The 26,355-nt window shown below is 42.0% G+C and overlaps 1 protein-coding gene across 2 annotated transcripts in view; it reads right to left on the bottom strand.

Annotated features, from left to right (window-relative positions):
• LOC308459507 (ubiquitin-conjugating enzyme E2 E2) overlaps positions 1-22,877 on the bottom strand; it is a 129,619-nt gene extending 106,742 nt beyond the window's left edge. The window contains exons 1-3 of one of the 2 annotated variants that reach the window (XM_080975099.1): positions 22,408-22,867; positions 11,626-11,809; positions 691-741 (exon numbers count right to left, since the gene is read on the bottom strand). In XM_080975099.1, coding sequence (XP_080831225.1) covers positions 691-741; positions 11,626-11,801 — 227 coding nt within the window. In that variant the 5' untranslated portion in view covers positions 11,802-11,809; positions 22,408-22,867. Of the gene's footprint in view, positions 1-690; positions 742-11,625; positions 11,810-22,407 lie in introns of both variants that reach the window. The other variant, XM_080975100.1, reaches the window with a different exon arrangement.
• Positions 22,878-26,355: the final 3,478 nt, after the last annotated feature.

Raw genomic sequence — 26,355 nt, 5'->3', positions numbered from 1 at the left:
ATCTCATTATAATATCTCACAAGCAATAGCTCAAAACCAACAGTGACCCAACTGACTATATAGCTGAATACATTATTTACTTCCATAGCTAGAAGTGCAATAATCAAGCACCTCTGTAAACAATGAAGTACAATCTTGGCCAAATTCCAAGACTGAACTTATGTCAAGTTGGCAAATATGTAACTTGAGAGAGATAATCATAGTAGCATGGCAACAGTCTTGCTGAAATATATCGGATCAGGATTTACATGCTCAAATTATTTATTCAAAGGGGAAAATGCAAATAGCCAAAACCTGCTTCTACAAAAAACCAAACTATTTGACAATCTATTTCATCAAGCTTCCACAAGAGCATGATGCCAAAGAAAAAGGAAGAGCAAACCTAGAATTTGGCAGTTTTCTCTTTTGCTAAAAATACAACCATTCACCAACAAAATACATCAACAATTAACATAAAACTGCAAAACCAAGCCTTAAAAATAAATTTAACTGAACCTGGCCTGTTTTAATATTTTCTAGCATTGAATTATGATCATAGTTTCTGAAGTAATTCATGAAAGTCTCCTAAAATTTAGTAATTGCAAACCTTTATGCCAGAAACCTAACCAAGCAGACCAAAGTGAAACAAGACAAAATTTACCTCTGGTGTCAAATACATTCCAAATAAATAAAATCAATTTCAAAACTTACCTACAGTTTGGAGGAGGGTCTAATGTAATTTCTGCAAGTTCTTTCTGAATTCTTAAGAGAAAAGAGACAGAAGTTAAAGGGAGAGAGTTACTTTTTCCTCCAATTTATTAACTTTTAAAAAATTAACACCAGTGTGTAAAAACTAAGTCCTTATGGTACAGGAAATATGCCACAAAAAATTAAGTTACACGTTGATCCTAATTGGCTGGGGGGCACACACTTCAAATAACGCCCCAAATATGTTTGCAGTTTTCATTTTTGAAAACAACCCAACAGAACCAAAGTTTCTGTTTAAAAATGTCCAAGGTATAAAAAGCAGTCCAGACATAAGGCATGATAGCTTACCAAGAAGCCAATGCCAGCAGTTCAGTAGATTTTTCATCTCCCCCATTGCTCCACGACCCACATACCATCAACTATCCTGTGGGCTGGGGAGGAGAGGACTAAAAGGGAACAGCAGCCACACTGCTGCCGCCAAGGAGAGAATAAAGGCTGCACTTCAAAATTGCAGGCTTTCTTGCTTCAGCCAAAGCAGGGAGATGGAGGGAAGAAAGTCTTTCTGCCCCTTGTGCTCCCACTCCCTGGAAGCAGGCAGCCCAGGCAGGTAGGCAGGCAGGAGTGAATGAGCAGCAGGCAGATGAGCTGGCTGCCCAGATAGGTGGAGTGGGTAGCAAAAGGAAGAAATAACTTCCCGTTACTGAGTGGAAAGCATAAGGAATTGGGGTGAGTTTAGTAGGAGCTAGGGATGCGGGTGACACTGTGGTTTAAACACTGTGCCACTTGGACTTGCTGATCTGAAGGTCGGTGGTTTGAGGCCCCGCAACGGGGTGAGTTCCTGTTGTTCGGTCCCAGCTCCTGCCAACCTAGCAGTTTGAAAGCACGCAGTGCAAGTAGATAAATAGGTACCGCTCCAGTGGGAAGGTAAACGGCGTTTCTGTGCACTGCTCTGGCTTCGCCAGAAGCGGCTTCTTCATGCTGACAACATGACGCAGAAAAACCGTCAGCGGAAGCGGACAAACACTGGCTCCCTCGGCCTGTAAAGCGAGATGAGTGCTGCAACCCCAGAGTTATTTCGAATGGACTTAACTGTCAGGGGTCCCTTTACCTTTACCTTTTAGTAGGAGCTATGAGGGGGCGTGGTGGGTAGGCAGAGTTGGCATGCAAAATGGACATGGGCACAATCAGTGTGTGTGTATACAAACACAAGCACAAATAAATGCAAGCACTGCCTCAACATGCTTTCCAGATTCATGTGCTACTTGCCTCGTTTCTTGCATTTCAATCCCCCCCCCCAAATCTATACTGTATAACAAATTCCCTTTGCTCAAAGATATGCTTTATCAAAGGAGGTGAATTCTGAGCACACATATACCTTGCAAAGCACAACAAACCCTATAAAGACAGCATACAAGCACAAAAACCTGATTTCCCAAGATAAAGATAAAAAGAATTGTGTTACTCTGACAGGACATGCTTTAATTCCAAAAAGGCAAATGGACTACACCTTTGGATTACTTGAGTTAATCTTACATCATCACTCAGCATTTTTAGATGTTCAATGTGTATGACTAAGCCACCTATAAAGAAAAATGGGTTCCTAGCTGAGAAATGCTATGCAAGTGGTAATGAATCAACATGTTTACAGAGCTAAAAGTTTACAGTCAGCCCATCTGCCATAACGTAAAGAATCTGATTTTCTAAAACTATGATAATTTAGATACTGCAACACAATCAAAGTAAAAGATCCATTTACACAAAATTGGTTGGATCAAGACTAAAGTAGTTGCACTTGGACTTCACTGGAATCAGCTAGCATATTCATTATAGCATAAACTTTTATAGACTACAGCCCACTTCATCCATTTTTTTGTGAATAGCCACTGTTAATAATTATCAATGCTTGCACATCTATTCATTTCATTTTTTTCTAACCTCACTATTTAAAACCACCACTACCATGTATGTGTAAAAGAAACACACACACACAGAGAGATAATATTTCATGCATCTGACAAAGTAAACTGTACTACACAAAACTTTATGCCATAATACATTTGTTAGTCTTTAAGGTGCCAGAAGATGTTTTGCTGGTTTAACTGGCTCTCTTCTGGAAACCTACAATGTGAAGTAGTTAGTAATTACTTAAGTCCTATTTATTTCAGCAGGAACTAAATGCAACTAATTGAGTACGGATGCAACTCATTGAGCACATACAGTCGTACCTCTTTTTGAGTCTGCCCCATTTAGGGTCCATTTTGTCCAACGTCCGCGGCAAACCCGGAAGTACCAGAACGGGTTATTTCCGGGTTTGCCGCTCACACATGCGCAGAAGCACTACATCGCACATGCACAGAGGGCGTTTTGTCGAGCGTCTCTTTCGTCAAGCGTCCGGGGCTCCAGAACAGATCCCGGACACAAAAGGAGGTACGACTGTATATTCACTGTGACTCAGGGGTGGTGGTGGTTGGGTGGTGGTGGAGGAATATAACATTTATATCTGATAGGCATGGTTAACAAACCAAGAAGTAGAATCTTGCACACTCTTCCCCAGCTTCCACTTCTGCTATGCTAAAGTATCAATAAAAGCCTGAAAAATGGTTTAGATATCAGGAATTTGACATGTACCCTGGCAACACTTCCTGCTAAAATAGCACATTTAAATACTTAATTTTAACCGTTATGTAAATCAACTTCAATACGGCTTCATTCCAAGAAACCACACTTCATTACTAAACTAAACTTCATTAAGAACATTATTCACTGTATCTCCTTCTACACAATTGTCTCAAGGTGATGTACAACAAAAACAGCAAAAAGGAACAAAAAAATTAAATACAAAAAAGAAACAGACAATACAAAATAAACGCTCATGACGAGACCCATTTAATCAGCTGGGAAAGTCTGTTGGATCTCTTTTACAAAACAGGGCAGCCACACTAAAAGCTCTGCTCTGAGTTACTGTGGAGTGGGTTTCTGAGATCTTTTGGACTTTCAGGAGAAACTTTCCTGCAGACTGCAGCTGCTGTAAAATGGGTTCTTTGTGTTTTCTACCGCTTGTCCAATTGACGATGGGAAACTGAAAATATTTGATCATCTATATTAATATTCCTGTACATGGTATTTATCATAAGGCAGGTTATCTGGCCAAGTATATTTGGTTATTGAAAGTGATCCGTTTCGTGGCACAATGTGTACGCAGTCCCTGAATAAATATGCTCTTGACAGTAAGTGTATGTGTGAGAGAATGTATTCTCAATTTACAAGGTGCCACTCTGTACATTTTACCCATGGTCCTGAAAGAAAGGACTAACAACTGCTGTATGTGCATTTTCTAGTTTCACGCAGGAAAGCATAAGCAATATATATTATCAGGATTCTTCAGCTACTCTTATTTCAAGATTTTAGAAGAGAAGCAGCACTCAGTACATTTTCAAAAATGTTTCAAAAACTCTTGGATCTGAATTTACATTGCTTTTATGTTTTTGCTGCATCATCTGCAGTTTATTTTTATAGTGGTTTTATGTATTTTATAATGTTATTTTAATGGAAGTTTACAGAACTCATCCTTAACAATTATTAAATAAAAATAAAGTACCCTTTAAAACATGACTTTGGAGAAATATTAAAGCTTGCTGTTTTTTATAAATGGTAGACTTTTTGCTGGCACTTTCGTATATGGCTGAGAAATTGAATTCTTCAAGAGACTGTTCTAGCTGAATACATTTAAACTAAATAATAGATAAGCAACCACGAATTCCACACATGGATATGTGTTAATGTGAAGAATGCATTCAAGGATTCAGTTATTTGACATTGTCCCAGTTCAACTTTTCTTTTTGTATGTGATTAATATAAGCATGCAACACTGTACAGGTTTTGTTGGAATTGATCCATGTTATTTTACTACAAATTAATAAAATTATATTCTCTTTTTAAAAAAGACCCACAAGTCTTGCATTTTGACTTGGCAATAACAAAGTATGTGTGAAAAGTTGCCCATAATTAACCCAGCAGAACAGGAAAACCTTTTTGGTATACAGTCATACGTCATGTTACGGCCGTTTCAGGTTACGTGTTTTCAGGTTGCGGACTGTGGGAAACCCGGAAGTACTGGAATGGGTTACTTCCGGGTTTTGCTGCTCGTGCATGTACAGAAACGCCAAATCGCGCCTGTGCATATGCGGCGCTTCAGGATGCGATCGCTGCGCGTTGCGGACGTGCCCCCATCATGGATTACGTCCGCAACCCAAGGTTCCACTGTATAGCATGCCCTGATTCACAAGTCGCATTAAACCGTAGATAATGTTTAGCTATGGTTTAACATGAATGAGCAGTATGCTAATGCTTAGAAGTCTCCCCTCACTGGCAACCATAAACGACAAGCCTTGGCATATCAAGTCATCCAAAGGTTTGTTCTTGGCTTGGATTGGTGGGAGGGCAACAAACCATAAGCTTGGCTTCAGATGACAAGGCAAGGCAAGGCTTGTAGGATATTGCTCCTGGAGCAGAAGAACAGCAAACAGAAACTCTTGACCAACATGCATTAGCATGCTGTTTGTTCAGGTTGAACCATAGCTAAGCATGAACTATGGTTTAGTGTGATGTGCAAATGTGTCTATAAAACTTAAGTGTATGCCGCTGAAGTTATTTACTGGACTCTTATATTTCCATTTACAACTAGACCTCAAAATATTCAACAGAATTTGAAACGTAATGAAACTCAAGAATTCTGCCTTTCACATGTCATCCAAATAAGCACAGCTGCAGTTACCAAGAAAAACAAAACTGTCTTTTAAACAAAAACAGATCTTCCTCTCTGGCTAATACTCAATCTCACAAGGGGAAGGAAAAAAGGACTTTAAAAAGCCTATCTCGTTCTAGTTAAACTGTTCCACAGGGTATTTAACAATGGCATCTAGCTTGCTTTCAAGTTTTTTTCTTCTCCTCTTTAACATAACCATATAGAACAATGCTGAACTAAAACTAAACCATTAATGGAGAGAAAAAACATTAGAAATTAGGGTATGTAGATATTTATAACCCTTGATCACTGCAAATTACTTTTATAATTACACTTCTGCATTCAATCATGAAGGTTCTAGCACATGCTAGTGCAGAGCTTTCCATGTTGATAACACACTTTTTAGACATGCATGATTTTACGACACAGTAATTCAGTTTTGCTAGCAAACTGGAGGTTAAATTAACCCCTTTCTAGTCCTGGGAGGAGCGTGGGGAGCGCTCACATGACACACTGCAGCTGAGAAACTAACGTGCCGCAACATAGTTTGGAAAGCTCTGCTCTAGTGTGACCAAGAAACAGACACCAGGATAGGCTATGTAGATGGGAACAAGAACATAGCTAAATACATGTCTTTAAACATATTATTTTTAGGCATATTCCTAAGATGTTTTATAGGTACCCTTAAAATGTGAAGTGTAGATGTGGCTTCAAATTTCCTGTTTAATGTATATTCCATGGCAAATCCAAGTTTCTATGAAATGGCCATATAGTAAACTTGTATAAAAGTAAGTAAATCGTTTGTAACTTAGGACATGGTTGAGAAGGGGCTGAATCTACTGCACACTCCAACTGGGGTCACCAACTGCTGGGAAATGGATAGCCTTTACACTGGGGGTCACCAAACCTTTTTGGATCATTGAGCACATTTCAAATTCTGAGAGAATGCTGGGGGCACAAATAAAAAAATAGCTATTGACAGGGAACATGGCATAACATAAAATTAGAGAGACTGCCACCCCAACAATCCCACGCTTACCATGGGAAGTCAGCTTATGTCCCGCTGATCCCAACTGTGGTGATCACTCAATACTGAATTTACACAAACAACTCATCCCCTGATGCTGTGAATGAATAGCAACAGGGAGCATTCGTTAGCACCAGGAAAATAAACTCAGTCTCACTTCATAGAAGTAGCTTAAAAGATACCTCTACTCGAACAGCATCTGAAGGTAGCTGTCATTAAATCCCATGCAGTGCCCTTGCGGAAACACCAATGGTGGTGAAACTTTTGACACTGGTGTCCCAGCCCCTATCAGCAGAGATCCTGCAGAGGGCTGGGCTGCAAACCCCCAGGACTCTTTGAAAGGCCTTCTCTTCTCTCTAACCATCCTTCCATTCACCTCCCTTCATACTGGATAGATTTTCTACTAGTATTTATCAATCAAGGGTTGTACGCAACCAATTCATACTTGAGAGTAGAGCCATTGAAATCAATGGATTTAAATTAGCCATGGCCATTTATTTTAAAGAGTCTACTTCAAGTAGGACTTCGTTGGAGCCTCATAGTTTTATATTAAGAATTATATAATACAGTTATGGCTGCACATCATCTTTTTTTTAATTTAATTTTTTGTATATTTTATGAACAAGCATGGGTGCTACAACAAAACATACTGGTTTGCAACTAAATAGAATCATTATTGAATCTGGCTACAAACACAACACTTTCGGTATGCAGGGCACAATTCTTCATTCATGCTTAGCATATATACTCTGCCTTTTTACAAAAAAATAAATAAAATCCAAAGCATTGCAGACTGGTATCTGTTTAGAAACAAGGCATTTATATTTAGCCGTTTCTCAACATACCACAAGGATATTAAGCAAGATCATCTATTTGAAGGTTCTGGATGAAATCTTTTGCAAACTTATTTGGAAGTAAGGCCTTTTCAAAAACAGCGGATTGGGCTTTTAAGTGCCAGTAACTTTTCAGAAGCTAAGGCTAATAGTTACTTGGCATAATATCATCTCTACATATAATACAATGCAATGTCTGTGCTCTTTGGTTGGTAGAGTTATAAACAGTCATAACCTGAAAATGTACATATAACAAACCTCCAGTAGCTAGGGCACAAAATAGGAATACAAGATCAACCATATGGGCTAAGTGGATAAGCCAACATTAGTGGACTGTTGGTACAATTATATTCAAGTCAAAAGTAATTGATAACCATCATTTAAAATTCTGCTACCCTTAATCTTAAAAACACATTTATACTTAAAACTCTGTACTTTAACTTAACACGAGTGCATGGATTTTTAAAGAATGCCTTCTTTTTTCATTTGAAAATAGTCTGTATCTGAGGTACAGGTAATAGTAATTAGTTTAGAAATTGCTTTTGCTTTCAAGTGCTATCTGTTTGGGGCATAAACTAGTGCATCTTGAACAAAGCTTAACATAACTACCAGCTGTTTCATCTTCTCTTCTGGCTCAGTTAACTCCTCAATCTACAAGATTATTATTAAAACTATATTTAGAATGAAATATTTGCTGTAGTTAACATAGGTATGCCAACATTTTCATAAAGATATGACCATTACTGCGACCATTACAGACAAAAGTGTATCTCCACATATACAGTCGTTTAAAAAGAAAAACATTACATTATAAATTTAGATGAAATATAATTGTTCAGATATTGTATGACAAAAGCACAGTTTCTTGTAGGTGCACACACTGATTCCACCTCTTCTGTTGTGTTATATTTCTCTTGCCAAACAGGTTTTCCGTGTGTTTGTGGGGCTTCAAAAATCTGCAAAACCTTTTTGATGAGAAATCGAAGAGGCAGGGAAAAATCTGTCTGTGAAACCATAAGCAATAAGGCCATGTAACTTCCAAGCCTTTTACAAACTGTCATGCTGTTAGCAGTAATTGCCACTAAATGAAGGTGTTTTGTTATGCAAAACAAAACTTTTAAAGAAAACATTTCTTCTTTTCAGTAGGCTATGCCAACTTAACCTGGTTAAAAAGACTTAAGATACAAATTATGCTTGCTTATTCAAAAAGCCTACAGAGTTCAATAGGACTTACTCACAAGTGTATGTAGTAAAGGTAAAGGGACCCCTGACCATTAGGTCCAGTCATGGCCGACTGGGGTTGCGGCGCTCATCTCGCTTTATTGGCCGAGGGAGCCAGTGTACAGCTTCCGGGTCATGTGGCCAGCATGACTAAGCCGCTTCTGGCAAAACCAGAGCAGCGCACGGAAACGCCGTTTACCTTCCTGCCAGAGCTGTACCTATTTACTTGCATTTTGATGTGCTTTCGAACTGCTAGGTTGGCAGGAGCAGGGACAGAGCAACGAGAGCTCACCCCGTCGTGGGGATTCGAACCGCCAACCTTCTGATCAGCAAGCCCTAGGCTCTGTGGGTTAACCCACAGCGCCACCCGCGTCCCTGTGTATGTAGTACTATACACTTAAAATAGAACCACGGAACTGTAGAGTTGGAAGGAACCACAATGGTCATTTAGTCCAACCTCTCCAATGCAGGAATCTTTTGCTCAAAGTGGGGCTCAAACCCACGACCCTGCTCTACCAACTGAGCTAGCTCATATATTATGCACAGTACTATTTATCTATTTAAGACATTTTATTGTCTCAGAAAATGAGACAATAAAAATGTATCACAAACCTGAACAGTACTTTAAATGCCTGTTGGGACAGAAAGTTTTAATCATGGGTCTGAGGTTCAGCAAGGAGAGTGCCTGCCTTATCTCAGCTGAGAAAGTGCTGCAGTTTGGGGCGCATTACACTGAACACATGTCTTCTAGTAGTTGCTGGCCATGCACCTGAGCCACAGGAGACCAACAAAGAGACTCCACCCAGGATCTCTGTGTTTGGGCTGGGATATAAGGGATCAGCTTTCCAATTGGAAGGTTGGCAGTTTGAATCCCTGTGACGGAGTGAGTTCCCGTTGCTCTGTCCAAGCTCCTGCCAACCTAGCAGTTCGAAAGCACATCAAAGTGCAAGTAGATAAATAGGTACCACTCCGGCGGGAAGGTAAATGGCATTTCCGTGCACTCTGGTTTCCATCACATGTTCCGTTGCACCAGAAGCGGTTTAGTCATGCTGGCCACAGGACCCAGAAAGCTGTCTGTGGACAAATGCCGACACCCTCGGCCTGAAACGAGATGAGTGCCGCACCCCATAGTTGCCTTTGACTGGACTTAACTGTCCAGGGGTCTTTCACCTTTTTATAAGGGATCAAGTGATCCTTAAGATACCCTAGACTCATATCGTTAAGATCTTTGTAAATCAATGGTCTAGCTGCAGCATTTTGCAGCAGTTGGAGCTTCTGGACCAGGCACAAAGGGCAGCCCCATATAGAATGTACTGTAATAATCAAGCTTTGAGGTTACCGGTATTTGTTTAAGAGCAGCAAGCACCACTCCATTAAGTTGAGATGTGTTCACAACACCCTGGACCCAGCCAGGATGAACAGAGGTCAATTGAGTAAGAAGCTGGTCACATCATTGCAAGTGTCTTGTTCACATCATCAGGGCACATAAACTGAAATAATCCCATAAAATATAGGAAGGTGCTGCATTGGACACCTCGACCAGACTTGCAAAAACTGCTGTGTAGGGCACTATGGAGTTGTGAACTGTTCAATGCTTTATGCTACCTTTATCTGCTATTTACACTGTTGCTTCCCCCACCCCCCTTTTTCTGGCTTATATATTTGTGTTTGAAAAGCTACCCTGGCGAAGGATTCCTCAGACCTCAACAAGAGCAAAATAGACATTATTTAATAAACAAATTATAGGCCTAATCCATACCAGTCAGTTTACAACGATATAAACAAGCATTACCATGAGAATACAGTAAGAAACACTATCAACAATAGGAATACACTATGAATGTCATTTGGCCCATTGTTTTAAATGTTGTTTCCTTTTAAGAAACAAGTCATTTGCTCTCCCTGCGACCATTTCTGGCTAGTTATGGATCAAGCATTAAAAGCATACGTTGTTGCCTTAAAACAACCTGAAAATTTAAGAGGACTGAGAATGAGCATTATTTAAAGGGCATATAAAACTATCAACTGAGAAATCCACAGGAATCTTAATGTGCATTTGCATATATTCTATTCAGTGGTTGCCATACACAGAGTTTTGAGGAATATTTTGCACACAACGAAGTGAACCAAGTAGTAGTTACTCATGCAGTGTTTCATGTGCATGATGGAGTAGCTACACTGATCAGAGGAAACGCTAACAATGTTTTAGACAAAACTGGTGTTGCCAGAACGAAGAACGACTCAGTAACATGGAGCAATAGAAAAGCAAGCAGTAATGTCACCATGCAGCTGGTACACTTAACAATTAATTACATATTTAACCAGTCACACTGTAAGATGCCAAAGCAATCAGTTGCCCTGAGTTTTTCATGTCTGTAGGACTATACTTTAGATAGGGTTTTTGGTTTTTAAATCCATGACTGGTTTGAGTTCTCCAGAAATAGAATTTGAATTCTTCTGTTCAGGCTTATGCTGCCATGCGCTTTCGGGGAAACTATTAATGCAGGCTCCATCTGTGCAGAGTCTAAGCACACCAATCGTTCTCATGAAGTGACTGATGCAACAGCCTAAGATCTCTTAACTAGCTGTTCTCCAAATCTACCTTCTCTCTTGGGAACGAGAAAGCCAAAAGTACTAAGAAAGTCTGCTGTTTAACACTATGAAATGAAAATGCATTTTCAGTCATACTGACATTTTACCTAACCAAGCAGGCAAAGGAAAACATCATATTTTACAGCAGTAAGTATTACTATAGCATTCTATCACACTGAATTGCTGAAATGTCCAAAATGTTTTTAGCTAATTAACCTTGACGTATGCCAACAAATCTGAAAACTAGTCAATCCCATAAACGCAAGTGTGCATATCTATGTATAAAGGTACAAAACTGCCTCAATTTTAATAGCAATATAGGAATGTCAGTGCATTTACATAAACTATTATTATAGTCATTTGGATTAAGAACCAGTGAGTCAACCAACCAGTGATCATACTAAGGCTAACACAAACATACAACCCTGTGGAGTAATAAAATAGTCAGCAGGTGAATAGATGCCTACTAATGATGTTAATTAACAGGAAAGGTAGAGAAAAAGTCCACAGAGAGCAAGTACCTTTTAGCACTAGTTGAAAGTTTAGCAGCTGTTTTGCTAGATATTTTGCCCTCCTTTTTCTTGGGCTGAACCTGTTCTCTTTCTTGATCTTGTTGAACACCTTCCCGCTGATCTCCATCAGAGCTGCCTCCACTAGTGCTTGGACTATCGTCAACTCTTTGCCCTTCAGTGGACATCTTAGATTCTAAATGGAAAACAAACAAGCAATATAAATAAAATCATAGCTTTGGTTATCACTCATCCAAACAAATTATGAAGCCATTGGGAGAGGGAAAGCATCCAGAGGTTTGGACTGTGGCATCACTATCATGCAGATGACATACAGCTGCATCACTTCTTTTCAACCTAAGAATCCAAGGGAGGCAACAGAATTTTTAGGAAATGTATCTGGGTAGCCGAAGCTGAAATTCATCTTGGGAAGACAAAGAATCTGTGGGTTGGGAAGTCTGGGGTACTCCAAGACCGGCTTTTTCCAACCTGGCAACCTCCAGGTGTGTTGGACAACTCCCATCCATCATGGGCAGGCAATGGAATTATCATTCAAAACCTATGGAACATACCAGGTTAGCAAATCTGTTGTAAACTTGTAATTGTCTGGTGAGACACAGGCAGCAAGTCCAGCATGTATGCTGGCTGCAACCCTATAAGTGGGAGTCACACATTGATCTAAGTTATCCACATACTAGTTATCTCCAAGCAAACCTACAATGCACATGGGGTTGGTTGCCTCTTAAGATGATCCAGATGCTGGGAAGCAAGGACATGGTGGAAAGCAAGGAAATTTGAGAACCTAATACCAATTTTTTTTTTTTTTTATATATAAATTTTTATTGGTTTTACAAAATTTTTAAAACAATACAAACATATAAAAAGACATACAAACACGTATAGTTTCATAACCTTTTTTTTCATAAACCTTCTTTCTCGGACTCCCCCATACCTCCCCTTTCTGCATCCCAATGTCCAAAATTTTCCAGCAACTTCTAAATAGTTCTGTCAAACATATGTCTTCTTAATCTTTCCTTCAGTCTAATCTTATATCGCTGTAACCCTTTCTTTCTCAAAACCTCGACATTCTAACATTCATCAAGTTTATAATAGTCCTTAAGATAGATTTTAAATTTCTTCCATTCTTCTTCCGCCGTCTCCTTCCCCTGGTCGTGGATTCTGCCAGTCATCTCAGCCAGTGTCATATAGTCCATCACTTTCATCTGCCATTCTTCCAGAGTGGGTAGGTCTTGTGTCTTCCAATGAGTATTCTTGCTGCTGTCGTAGCATACATAAAAAAGATTCTATCTTTCTCCTAATACCAATTTTAAACCAACTGCACCAGCCACATTAAACTTCTGGTCATAATTTGAAGTGTTGGTCTTGATATTTACATTTTGAGGCCAGGGTTTGTAAAGGATCATCTTGCCTTGCTCTTGTTCATATACTGCTTTGTGATGCTGCTTTTTAAAGTGACCAAAACACTTCCATAATAATCTTGGGATTTTTGTTCCAATGTCACAATGTGAAAAATACTTCATTTATATGCATTCCACTTTTATCCTTATATGTCTTCACTTGTGTTAGATGAAAAAACAAAAAAAATCAGATAAGATAAGCAACTATTGTGAAAAGAAGGGTAGCGAAGGAGAGCTAATGCTAAATGTATAAATTAGAAGCCTGAAGTAACACTACAGAGTTATTGTTTTAGCAAGTACGGTAACTCATAATAATCACCTTATCTATTTTAGGGTTGACAACTTTTTCGTCCATCACTTTCTGAAATATAGCAACCCTAATCTATTTCCTTAATCATATAGACTATTTTCCATTCTTTGGGATAACATGTACAGGGATTCTCTTTCCTCAAATAAGAGCAAAAAGATTTGATCTAATTTAATACCAAACACAAGCCAACACCTATGCTAATCTCCAGACTCTTTCCTCAACTTCTTCTATGGTGAAGACTCTTTTCAATTTGTTTTTATTTTATTTTTAGGAGATAGTCCTCAGAATATCCTAAGTAATAAAATGTATGATTCTGAGTGTGTACATGTAACATGCATCTGAAATTAGAAGGCAGCCTCACTTAATCAATAATCTTCAACCTAGTACAGTACTCTAGATGTAAAACCTAGTGTTTTAATATCTCTCACACGTCTGCCTTAAACTCACAGCTGCAAACAGCAAGAAGCTGGCACCTAAAATAAAGGCCTAAAAATGTAAAGATTTGGATTCACTTAAATTTGGATGGAAGCCCTACAGTACCTTTAAATAACACTGAGATTACAATTTTATGTACACTTTCTCCTACTGGACACAATAGTACTTCTGAATAAATATGCTTAGGATCAACCGGCATTAGTTACAACAATCTTGTACAGTATTTTAAAAAACTTCCTGTGCACAATCCAACTAAAGTTAAAGTCAGATCATTGCATTTAAACATATTCTTAACGTTATTACTGAAACATAGTTAATACAGTATGTTTAAACTTTGGTTAGATCTGTAATCTACAAGGGACATTAATATAGCAATATATAAAAGCCAAGAATCTCAAACTGCACAGCAGGGTACAAGTTGGACTACTTTAAGACTGAGCAACACCAATTCTAATTTTATAGGAAGGCAGGGTAGAACAGTGGATAGATCTATTTTTGACTCAGCTTTATTTTCATTTGGCTGGATTTATTTTTATCTATTAACAGAACTATTCTACCCATCAGTAAAATTTAACAGGGCAACTTACAAAAACTTCAAAATAAAGCATCATGAAGATAAAAATGTCAACAAGGAAAAAACCCAGCCGAAATCTAGATTAAAAATCCTCAGGAAAGAAAAAGATGATACAACCCAAGACAGCCTACTGGAAAGATACTATGATGGTATTAAAAGCTGCTAAGAGATGCAGATGAGTAAAAGAGCTGCATTCATCCTGTCTCTTCCCCAGCACAGATAATGTATCAGGATGGCCAAAGTGCTTTCAAAGCCAAAATTGGGTCTAAAACTCAACAAAATGGATTCAAATAGTTAGTCTCTTCCAAGTGATAATGGAATTGCACCATCTCCCTGGCTCTTAAACTGTTTCCTTGGAAAAGAAATTTAGCAAGCTGGTAGTTATTACAACCAGCGTTCGAAACTCCCATTGTTCTAGGCACATTTTGCAACGGGATTTCATTAGCACAAGCAGTTTCTGAGCTCTGGGCACAGTACTGCGCCTAAGATTTCAGATTAAAACTGCAGAGTGGAAGAAACGGAGGACCTTTTTTCTGCCACCTCACGTCTAGCTACTCTCTGAAGACTGGAGAAGAGACCCTCTTAAGAATATTAGGACGGTGGGCAGGAGAAGGACTAGACCTTGTGAAAAATGAACCTAAAGTTCATTCATTTTCAGCTTTGTATTCTTGTTATAAAAGAGGTGCCTAGACATTCCGTTGTTGTGCCCATAACCTACCGTATTTTTTGCCCCATAGGACGCACCTAGTTTTTTTGGGGGGGAAATAAAGAAAAGAAAATTTATTTCCCCCCCAGGCGCGGGGGAAGCCCGAGCTTCCCCCGACCCCAAGAACAGGCTGCCGCCCCAAGCCTCGCACGCCTGGCGGGACCTCCCGCTGGGCGCGGGAGGCTTGCAGACACCTTCCACAAGCACGGGGCGTCCTCCGGAGGGCACCCCGTGCTTCGGGATGCAGGCTGCCGTCCCAAGAGACCTCCCGCCGGGCGCGGGAGGCTTGCGGACACCTTCCCGAAGCACAGGGCGTCCTCCAGAGGGCACCCCATGCTTCGGGATGCAGGCTGCCGCCCCAAGCCTCGCGCACCCCGCAGGACCTCCCGCCGGGCGCGGGAGGCTTGCTGACACCTTCCCGAAGCATGGGGCGTCCTCCGGAGGGCGCCCCATGCTCTGGGCTGCAGGCTGCTGCCCGCAAGCCTTGCGAGCCCGCGGGAACTCCCCCGGGCTCGCAAGGCTTGTGGATAGCTTCCTGAAGCCTGTAGAGCGAGAGGGGTCGGTGCGCACCGATGCCTCTCGCTCTCCAGGCTTCAGCGAAAGCCTGCACTCACCCCATAGGACGCACACACATTTCCCCTTCATTTTTGGAGGGGGAAAAGTGCGTCCTATAGGGCGAAAAATACGGTATGTTTAAGGTGCCATTTAGCTCCTAGATTTCATATCTCAGTTTCTAACACCGATTACAACCTTCCAGGTCCAGGAATATTTTTTTTCTGCCTCACAACTGCCTCCTTAAGGGCAACTCAGTCTCATAAGGAGAATTTTCCAGCTCCTGGTTCCAGACAGTCATTCCATCACTGAGCCAAGAGAAGCAAAGGTCAAGCATGCAGGTGGCAGGCTGTACGTGTCTAATAATATTGTACATAACATTCTCATGCCTGAACAACTAAAATTCATCCAACAAGGACAAGACTTAGCTCTGGACGCCCCTGTAGACCTGGGGGAGTTTGACTATTGCAATTTGCCACACAGGGGTGATATATCTAATAACACTGTAGGGGAGGAAAAGCTTAAGTCTCACCTGTGGTTCTGATTTGAATGGGAGGTGGGGTGGACACATTTGGTTTTTATTTTATCTTTAAACCCAATAGTCCAAGAGCAAGTGTCAAAAAATGCATGTCATGATACAAAAGTTTTGGCCATCTTGACGTCTTACAAAATTGTGGCATTTCCAAAATTGCCTGTCTTACACGCAACTGCAAGAGCTTTTAGTAAGGCAACCCCAAAACTCTTTCCTTGGACTAATAATGAGATCATGTCGTACATAGATGTAAAAAGCTGTATTGGTTGGGGAATCATGGGAATAATGTGCAGTCTATCCTATCTGACGGACTTTGTTGAATTTAAGCCCCTTTCTGGTCCCTCCAAAAACTGGTAGAGAGGACCATTAATGTTACGGTTCCAAGGGGTTGCTCGTGAGCAAGAAGGCAAATATCTCCCTGGCTGGCTGCAAATACCTCGCCTGGCTGCCAAAGTAAACTTTATCTGTCCAGAGCCCCACTCACCCGTGGCTGACTCAATCGCTGGCAGAATCCGTGAGTGGGCGTTTCTTGAACTTCCTCCAACAAAGAAGCTCCTTTACGCCCAGTCTGCGTCTTCCCTCTCTGCGCGAATGCCTTCTGCACAGAGAGGGCGTGGGCAGCGGAGGACCCCTTCCCTCCTCGCTTCTCCCAGGCAAGGAGTCCTGGGACCGCCTCGCCATTTCCGACGTCTGCGCCTCCTCTCCACTGGACCTGCGTTTATCCTCTTCCCCGGAAGAGGTCCCAATCCCTGGAGGCTCTCTATAATCCATCTGGTTTTTGCTCTCTCCCTCCGGCACTGATGGCAGTTCCCTGACAGTTAATTACATCGTAAGGTACACGTGAATGTGGAACTCTGTAGCAACAAGGATCTGAATAACTCTGCATACAGTAAAATAGTAATCTCCCAGTGCCAGCCTCTGAAATGTACTTGGGAAATAACAGAGCAACTGCAATGTATTGACTCCAGCGCCCAGCACCTGAGGCTAAACCAGAAGGGTATGATTGCTTTATCAGAAAGTTCTTAAGAGTAAACAGGAACATGCCTCTTAACTTTTCCTCAAAGCAAAAGAGTTTACAAGAACAGTAAAGTGGGTCTTATTCCCATAACCTGGTTAGAAACCAGGTGGAAGCAGATACAGAAAATCCTTTTCACCAAGAAGAGTCTGAATCAACAGTACCACCAACTGCTCTTCCACTTTGGTTAAAACAGTGAAATTTGCAACCTTCATATAAAATCAGAAGGACATCGTTATTTTTTTTTAAAAAATCAGTAATCTACAAGAGCTTCTTGCAATGTGTATGGAAACAGTGCCTAACTAAGTGAATTGTAATGTTTCCTCTTACAAGTATTATAGAATTTTACTACTCTATAGTTTTATCATTGTTAATTTTAATCCGATTTTAGGCAGATTCTGCCATTTTCTTTCTTTGAGGCTTATGTTTTAATTGGAAAGCCACCTTGGGAAGCTTTTGTGAGATTGAAAGACAGGATAAAAATACCCTATATAAGATGAGGAAATTAATTTTTGGAACCAGGCCACAGCAAGCTATTGCCAGCCATGATGGATATGGGTCAAGCAAGAAAAATCTAGCATCGTCTCCTCTCCCACAGCAAGACAGTACACTTCTTTCACTGCCCCTCTTACTCATGGTGGGAAACAACAATAGGCAATTTGTAAACATCCTGCAATATTTGCCACAAATATAAAATACTGCCCAGGGAGGCAGGGGGAGCAATTTAGATTACAGTATTTTTCTAAAAACACATACACTGCAATCCCCGCTCCTTGTTGGATTATGATGTCTTTTGATTTTGCCATGATGTGGGCACCAATAGTACTTGGAAGTCAGTAAGTGAGTAATTTCTACTGAGCTGCTTCATCTGTACAAGCCCTTACTTGCAAGCAAAATTAGCTTAGGATTTAAGACATTAAGCAAAAATGACCAGATCAAGCAACATATTTTTTTTACAACCATTGATTAAAAAGTAGCATAAGACTAGCATTTTTATGTCAAAAATGTTACAGGATTTGGGTTACAGGAATCAGTTGAATCTTTGTTTTATTTTTATTTTTTAAATAAAGGAAATATTTGGGCTACACTTAGTCAATCAATTAAATTAAAAACATTTTGATCCACTGCAAAGGCACACCAGATGAATGAGGCAGATTTTAAATATAATTTTTAATATAATGTTTCAAGAAACACTTGAAAAGAGTTATTCTCTCTGTGTGAGAAAGCAACAGCTTATTCTGTGTGCTTCAAATTATGGCTTTTCTTCCTTTACAACTATTTTCTCATATACAAATTTATATCAGTCTGTTAAGACTGTATCAATCAAGTGACAGCCCTAGAAAATATTTTTTAAAAAAAATCTGAGGAAAGGTTACAGAGTTGCCTTCCTATTTTAGCTATTCTTTCCTAAAAACTATTGATCTTTTTTACATAACACGTTTTGAAAGGAATGATGGCACAACATGCACATACTTCGGAGTGACTTACCAGAAAAACATCAGTAACCCTTTTAGTGAATTCCAAGCACACATTTGCCCTAACAATTGTACTACAAATATTACTGCTGTTGAAAAAGAACTATATTGTATTTCAGAAGTTTAGGTTACCATTCATCAGATAAATGCATAACAGCAGCAGTCCATAACATATCATTACTTTAACAAGTAATGCCAGTTTTTACAACAGAAAATAAATGTTTTAATCTGTCATGAGATGTCTCTCTCTCTCTCTCTCTCTCTCACACACACACACACACACACACACACAAACACACTTCCATGCTATATACTGCAAACATTTAAACTACACGTCAAGTTATATTTTATTTGAAGGAGCTTAAAGCTAAATATAACTGAGATAAAAACATATTTAGCCTGTGAAGTTTAACCTTTTGCATGTGGTCAAAAGAAAAGAAAATAAACAAAACAACAAATGATCTGAAAATCAACAGGGGAGAGTGACACTGTAGGAAAGTATTTTATTGCCGTTATTAATACCACACACAATCAAGTAGCCTCAAGGTTGTGTCATAGTGCAATAAACATAAAAAACTGGGGGGGGGGGGGGAGAGACACTGCCTAAATCCCTTTTCTATTAAATTACTCCACATCCAGAGAAAGGCTTTTAAGCGTCTGGTAAGAGAAACACATAGGGATGCACAAGGGTCAGAGAGGTTAAAGTCTTTCCAAGACTACAAGATAATGAAGGAGAAACATGAGTATGAAAGTATCTGGGCTGTCTACGAACTTACATAAAAATGCACAGAACTGGGGCTTCAAGTCCTCTCCCTTTCTACCTTATCCCTCACTCAACTCAAGGAAGAATAAACAGAACCTTAGAAACTGGGATTCAAATGGCAAGGAAAGACACCGATGATGTCTTCTACAGCAGCCTTTAATTTCATATAAGCGAAGATGAATTGAACATTTCTGCTGGGTTCGTGAAAAGCAGCAGCAAGCATTACCTCACTTCATCTTCATTAGAAGCCAATCAGGGTGAAATGATCAAAACATTGGGGAGGGGAGAGTAGGAGAACAGGGGAATATGGTTTATAACCAACTAGGCCAAGGTTTGTAATGTATGGCAGGGGGCGAAGGGGGAGAAAGAGACTGAAGCAGCTGCTCTGGACTGATACAGACACAGACACACAGAATAGATACATACAAGTCACTTATTTTTCTATTTCCCCAGAGGGGGTGGGGAGCCACATGTCATAGACATAATTATGCAGTAGTGGAAATGTCAAGAGGTCGAAATGGACACTTTTAAAATGTGACATCCTCTCCTTCTCAGGCACTTTCTTGGAAAGGCAGAAACAAGAGAAAACCAGGGTGGTGAAAGGCAGGATGACATGAAATGTAGCAAAATGAAATAGGGGGAACACAGAGAGTGGACGATGGATGGAAGGAAGGAGACGGTGTGGTTTTTTCCAACCAAAAAGAGAGGCTTGAGGCAGGCCTGGGATACATATTGGAGACATTTCAGAAAAAGGAGTGGGTGGGAGGTATGAGATATTTCTTTGCTACAAAGAAGATGCTGCTAATCATACAAAAGCCTACAGACTTGTTCTCTCTACATGTTTTGAGTGAGGGGCAGGAAAGGGGGAAGTTGCTTGACCACCTCCTCTTTTGGAGAACTTAAGACCGTAATAATGAAGGAGAGCAATTGGTGCTTTACTTCTCAATAAAGCATTTCTCTCGCTAACTGGAAGGAAAAAGATAATTTACTTTGTGCATATGGAATAGGGGCAATTAGGACAAAGAAGGTAAATGCTAATGGGACAGCGACACCAGCAATAGCAGAGCAACCTGGGAGAAACTGGATTCAAGAATAGGTCTGGTGGCTCCATTTATTTTAACAATGAAAATAGAAGGCTAAGCAACAAGAATAGGGAGAATGATGGGAACAATGCAAAAATCTCAAGGGGATGGCCTTTTGTTTTAAGGAAGAGAAATATATCTGGCTGAGTCAGTAGTATGGTGCAATGAAGAAGTTACTGGGGTATTACTGGTGATGATGAAAAGCAGCACACCAAGAGCACAGAAGACAGAGAAAGGACAGTAATGACTGAGTTATGACAGGACACTTGATAGCTGTGGTATATTATATGGAGGATTTTCTCAGGAAGTGGGAACAAACACTGAGTTCTACATGATGAATTTCCAATACAGAACCACTTGGGTGTAAGAATCCACACACGTGGCTATTAGCCATTACAAATATGCAATGTTTCCTTCATTAGCATGACATGAGAGTTCCATGTGATAAAACAGTCTATCCATCACCTTAGATGACACACACATGTGCGCACACAAACACACACAGAGTCATATAATTTCCTATAAGTGATAATCATATAGAAAGTTGGTCACATCTGAGGAAGTCCTTGCCATAGTTATCCTAACGAGAGCTTTGGCTCAAGAGTGATGGAATTATTGTAGAGAATATTTGTTATATTGGGAAAAGGTGTGTGTGTAGCTAAACCTGAGAGTGGTACCATTTCTTTTATAAAGCGGATCTTTCAGAGGACAAAACTTTAGTTGATGAGGTCAGGTTAGTGATGAGCACAATAAAGCACCCAAACAGCATTTCTGACAGCCTATATTTTGAGAAACTATGAGCAGCTAGGAGGACAAAGGACTTATTGAGAGGATTAAGAACTTTTGGAAGGACACTGTGCAGAGGGTTTGCCTACTGCAGAGTATCAGGGCCAGTGACTAAAAGGCTGTGGAAAGGGTCATATATTAGTGGACATGCCCTGTTTTAGAACTAGACACGACACAGCTATGATAAAAGCAGAATGTGGAAACTATTGCTTGGGTGGGTCAGGGATGCTGTAACAAAAACTAGTTTAGAGGGGGTGTCTGCCACAGGAAGTTGAACAGGCAACAGCAGTATTTTTGTTGTGGTGAGGTAGGAGGTCCTAAAACAGGAGATGTGCTGCATGAGAAAAGGAAAGGAGTGTCTGCCATATAAGTGTATCTCCAAGGAACAGAAGCCATTTGGTCCAGGTGCCTCAACATACAGCACTGAAACACACAAAGCCACTATTGTGGGTCAGAATCAACACCTCACTGAGCCCAGAAGGATCGGGGGTTCAAGACCCACCTTTTCCCCTTCCCAACTAAGAAAGGTGGTGAGAGGGCATTAACAGGATGGTCATGAGGTTTTATAAGGAGAGGCCGGATGGTCATCTATCATGGTTGCTTTAGCAGAGATTCCTGCATTGCAGGGGGTTGGACTAGAAGACCCTTGGGGTCCCTTCCAACTCTCTGAATCTACTGAAGGGGGGGGGGCAGCCTGGCAAGCAGAGGAATGGATGGTGAAGAATTCAGCACAAGGAGCAGAGGGGGGATGGTGAAGAGGAGAAATATTTGCCCTAGAACTGGGCAAAAAAAAAGGAACAAGGGAGGTGAGGGGGGGAGGACTCCTTAGCGCAAGTACTTATTTTGCCAGCATTGAAACATGGGCTAAACAGAAAGGATTGGAGGGGGGGGTTAACTGGAACCTGGGGAGCATCCTGGATGGAACCACCCCCACCCAATGAAACCAGTGGGGGGTGGCTGGTTTAAGGAGGGTGTCCTGCCTCCTGGGCAATAAAGCATCATGGTGGGCAGCGCGCGGGGGGGGGGGGGAGGCGAGAGCAGGGCTTCGTAGTGAAGGGGGGGCAGCAGCTGTGTTTGAGGGGGGGCACTTTGAGGAGTGGGGAAGGGGGGGCTGGGGAGCGTGTGGACGAAGAGAAGCGCTTTTACCTGTGGGAGGAAGGGCAGGCGCGGGTCTCTCGCTCTCCAGCTTCGGCGTGTCAAATCCTCGTCGCGAGGAGGGGGCGCCCAGCAGGGTTGGGCTGGGTTGGGGGGGGTCGGGAGGTGAAGGGGGTGGGCGAGTTCCTCTTCAGCGCCGGTCAGCGAGACATGCGCGCCCGACACTCTTCTTCCTCCTCCTCCTCCTCCTCCTCCTCCTTCCACCCTCCCTCGGCGGTGACTTCTCCAGCTGCTGCTGCTTCCTCCACCGCCGCCGCCGCCTGAAGAAAAGTAAACCAGCCGCCGCGCGCCCACGCGCGCGCTCCCGACTGGGCCAATTAAGCCTGGAGTTCGAAGCGAGGAGGGGGAAGAACAGGAGGCGCGCTTTGGGTTGCTGGCTTCGCAGAATGACGGAGCTGAGGCGAAGTCGCTGAGGAGCCGGGAGCGAGTGGAGAGGTGGGAGCGGGAGGGGAATGAGAGAGAGAACGCGCCTGCGCGCGCGGCCGCAGGGCGGGGGCAGGGGAAGCACGAGTTTTAAAGGGAAAGGGAGGCTGAGGGGAGGAGGAGGAGGAGGAGGAGGCTGGGTAAGCGCAGGAGAAAGGAAAAGGGAGCGAGGTGCTGAGTGGGCAGAGCCGCGGTGAGCGGCAGGGAAGGGGCGTGGCCAGGAGGCCGCCGCCGACTCCCCAGCGGCGGGCTGAGGGCGGTTGGGAAGCGTGGCGTGCGAGGGCGCCAGTTTAAGGGCGGAGGGGGAGAGGGGGCGCTTGGTTGGTCGACCTCCAGAGCCCACAGTCCTCTTCCAGGAGACGTCGGGCTCTTCCACTTTTCTCTCAGCCTCTCTCTCTCACACCGATGAAAATACTTAACAACAACAACCCCCTCCATCTGAACGAGTTGCCTCAGCCACTCTGGGTGGCCTGTTATAGAAATAAAATTTGTTCCTTTCCCTGTATGAGGTTCACCAAGGAGCCCGTATAGAGACCACTAAGGTTTTCTATCGGTCGGAGAAGAACAGAGACCAACCAAGGATATCTTGGAGCAAAGCGACTATTTAGCGGTCTACACCTCCAACATATATATATATGTTATATATAAAAACTTGGAGATATATATATATATATATATATGCAAAAGTTGGAGGTGATGTAGACACAGTACAGATACAGTCTGGCGTGCTCTGGTCTATGGGGTCACGAAGAGTCAGAAACGACTAAACAACAACAAAGATACAGTACACACATGTATATACATAAATAAAATATGAAACATTTTTTAAAAAGTTTCTGCCTTTGGGTGACTTAAAAAGGTTTTATTGTTGCCTATCTCCTTGGCTCTGTGGCTGCGTAACTCCCAACATTTCTCCTCAGGTGAAAATAGGGACGTCCAACAATTCCAGCATTTCTCTGAGGAAAATTAAAGACATCCTGAGGAAAAGCAAGACATTCCAGAATTCCAGGACTGTCCCTGGGAAATAGGGACACTTGGAAGGGTCTACAGTGGTACCTCAGGTTAAGTACTTAATTCGTTCCTGAGGTCCGTTCTTAACCTGAAACTGTTCTTAACCTGAAGCACCACTTTAGCTAATGGGGTCTCCCACCAGAGGAGCACGATTTCTGTTCTCATCCTGAAGCAAAGTTCTTAACCCAAGGTTAGCGGAGTCTGTAACCTGAAGCGTATGTAACCTGAGGTACCACTGTACTGCCTGTATGTCCCTGAGGTGTGGGAGGGGGTCTGATCTGAGAGAGCTGCCATCTCTGACTAGCACAAGAAGGACCTGCTGGGTCCCACCTAGGCCAGACCCCCTGTTCTGTCATGGCGACCACCTAGATGCCTCAGAAGACAGGGGCGGCTGGTTGTACAAGAAGCAAGGCCCACCGGGGTGAGGTGACTGCCTCAGGAGATCCTAATGGCTCCCTTGTCCCCACTGTTCTTGATGTAGATCAGTGGTTCCCAACCTTTTTTTGGCCATGCCTAACCTAAGCATCTCTAAAATCCTGATGCCCCCCCCCCGACATACAATTCTTATTATTCAAAAAGTGAACTCCTATTCACATGGAGGAAGTCTAAAAGGCCATTAACTTGGTCTAAACAAGCTTCCAAAGAACATGACATCCATGAAAGAGATACATAAAAGAACAAAAGGACAGTTGAAGTACTGAGGAAGAAATCACCAAGAAATTGTTAATAATAAAAAGAATATGAAAAATAGCAAATAAAGCTTCAAAACATAAAAGAAGGGAACTGAAATGCACAAATATAAAATAATTTTAACGGAAGCTTTTTCTGTAACACTTTGGTCATTTTAATTACTATACAATTTAGGTACCTAACAAATTTAAAATTCAATTTGAACTCACCTCAAGATAAGTAGAACCATAAGAAATGCAACAAAATAAAAAAAACTGTTAAGTCATTCTCGAATTGCCCCGCTTAAAAATCAAATTGCCCCCTTGTGGTGCGTGTGCTCCACGTTGGGAACCACGGCTGTAGATCTTCCCTGGCGGCTGTGGGGGAAGCCGTTTTCAGGTCTGCCTCAGGTGTCAAAATGTCTCCACCCCCATCGTTCTGCCTGGACGCTGAGGTCCAGTGCTGAGGGCCTTCTGGCGGTTCCCTCATTGCGAGAAGTGAGGCTACAGGGAACCAGGCAGAGGGCCTTCTCGGTAGTGGCACCCGCCATGTGGAACGCCCTCCCATCAGATGTCAAAGCGATAAATAACTACCTGACATTTAGAAGACATCTTAAGGCAGCCCTGTTCAGGGAAGTTTTTAATCTGTGATATTTTACTGTATTTTTGGTTTCTATGGAAGCCACCCAGAGTGGCTGGGGAAACCCAGCCAGATGGGCGGGGTACAAATAATAAATTATTATTATTATTATTATTATTATTATTATTCTCGGGCCAGCCCTTGAGGTGCTTTAGCGCTCTTTGGGTGAAACAGTGAGGGTCCTCCGTGCTGTGCTGCCAGGAAAGAGACAACCAAGTATAGACAGCGGTGGCAATTTCTGCTCGCTCAGTAACTCTGCCCAGAGAGCAGAGGATCATTAGGCAGAGGAAGAGCAGCGTTTGCTCCTTGCAGCCATTTTTTTGCCCCTTCCTCCCCAGTATGCAGCCCAGAGATCAAGGGCAAGTGGGCAAGAAGTGGTGTGGAGATTTGGTTCAGTTTCCCTTGCAGTGCTGCCTTTAATGAGGACACAGACAAGACAGAGAAGGAGGAAGAGGCTGATCCTTGTGGGAACAGTTGATGCCCCTGAATAATTGTCTTCACCCTTACTTAGTAGCATGCCAAGGCTGGTTGGGCAAGTAACGGTGGCAAGCAATGACAGTTGTTGCTACTGATTTCTTGCCTGTGTAAATACACACGCAAAGAGGCTCTATCAGCTTGTCCAGACTCTCTGGTGCAAGCAGCGTGAGCAAGCAGAAGCTTTTGCTGCTGCAGGATCATCTATCTACCTGTTCTGCTCTCTCACCCTCTCTCTTTCTTTGTGGGTGGCACAATAAGGAGGGTTGGGCCCCATATCTCCACCAGTGCACCACCCAGAGAGTACGCAAGTGAGAACATGAGAAAATGAGGTGGCTACACCTTGCACAAGCACAGATTGTGCCCACTTGCCTATCGCTTTCGTTTTCTGGTACTGTAGTGTAAACCATTTTGAGGTTTCCCTCCCACAATCAAGCGGTATAGACATGTTGTTAAATAAATAATAAAAAATAGGGATTGTGCCACCCTAGAGAAAGAGAGTAAGGAAATGAGCAGAGGCCCCTCTCTCTGAGCGGTGCCTTTGTACCACCCTGCATATTGCAGATGCTTCAAGTGTCTTTATTTTCTAGGGATAGTCCTGGATTTACAGAAGCTGTCCCGGTTTCTGATTTGATCCCAGAAAGTCCCGCTTTTCCTTAGGACGTCCTATTTTCATTGGAGAAATGTTGGAGGGTATGGAGTTATGCAACCCCCTTCCCCGAT

This window comes from Podarcis pityusensis (assembly GCF_964106645.2).
Source record: "Podarcis pityusensis genome assembly, chromosome: 12".
NCBI classification, from domain to species: Eukaryota; Metazoa; Chordata; class Lepidosauria; order Squamata; family Lacertidae; genus Podarcis; species Podarcis pityusensis.
This window is presented reverse-complemented; position numbering and strand designations above follow the sequence as displayed.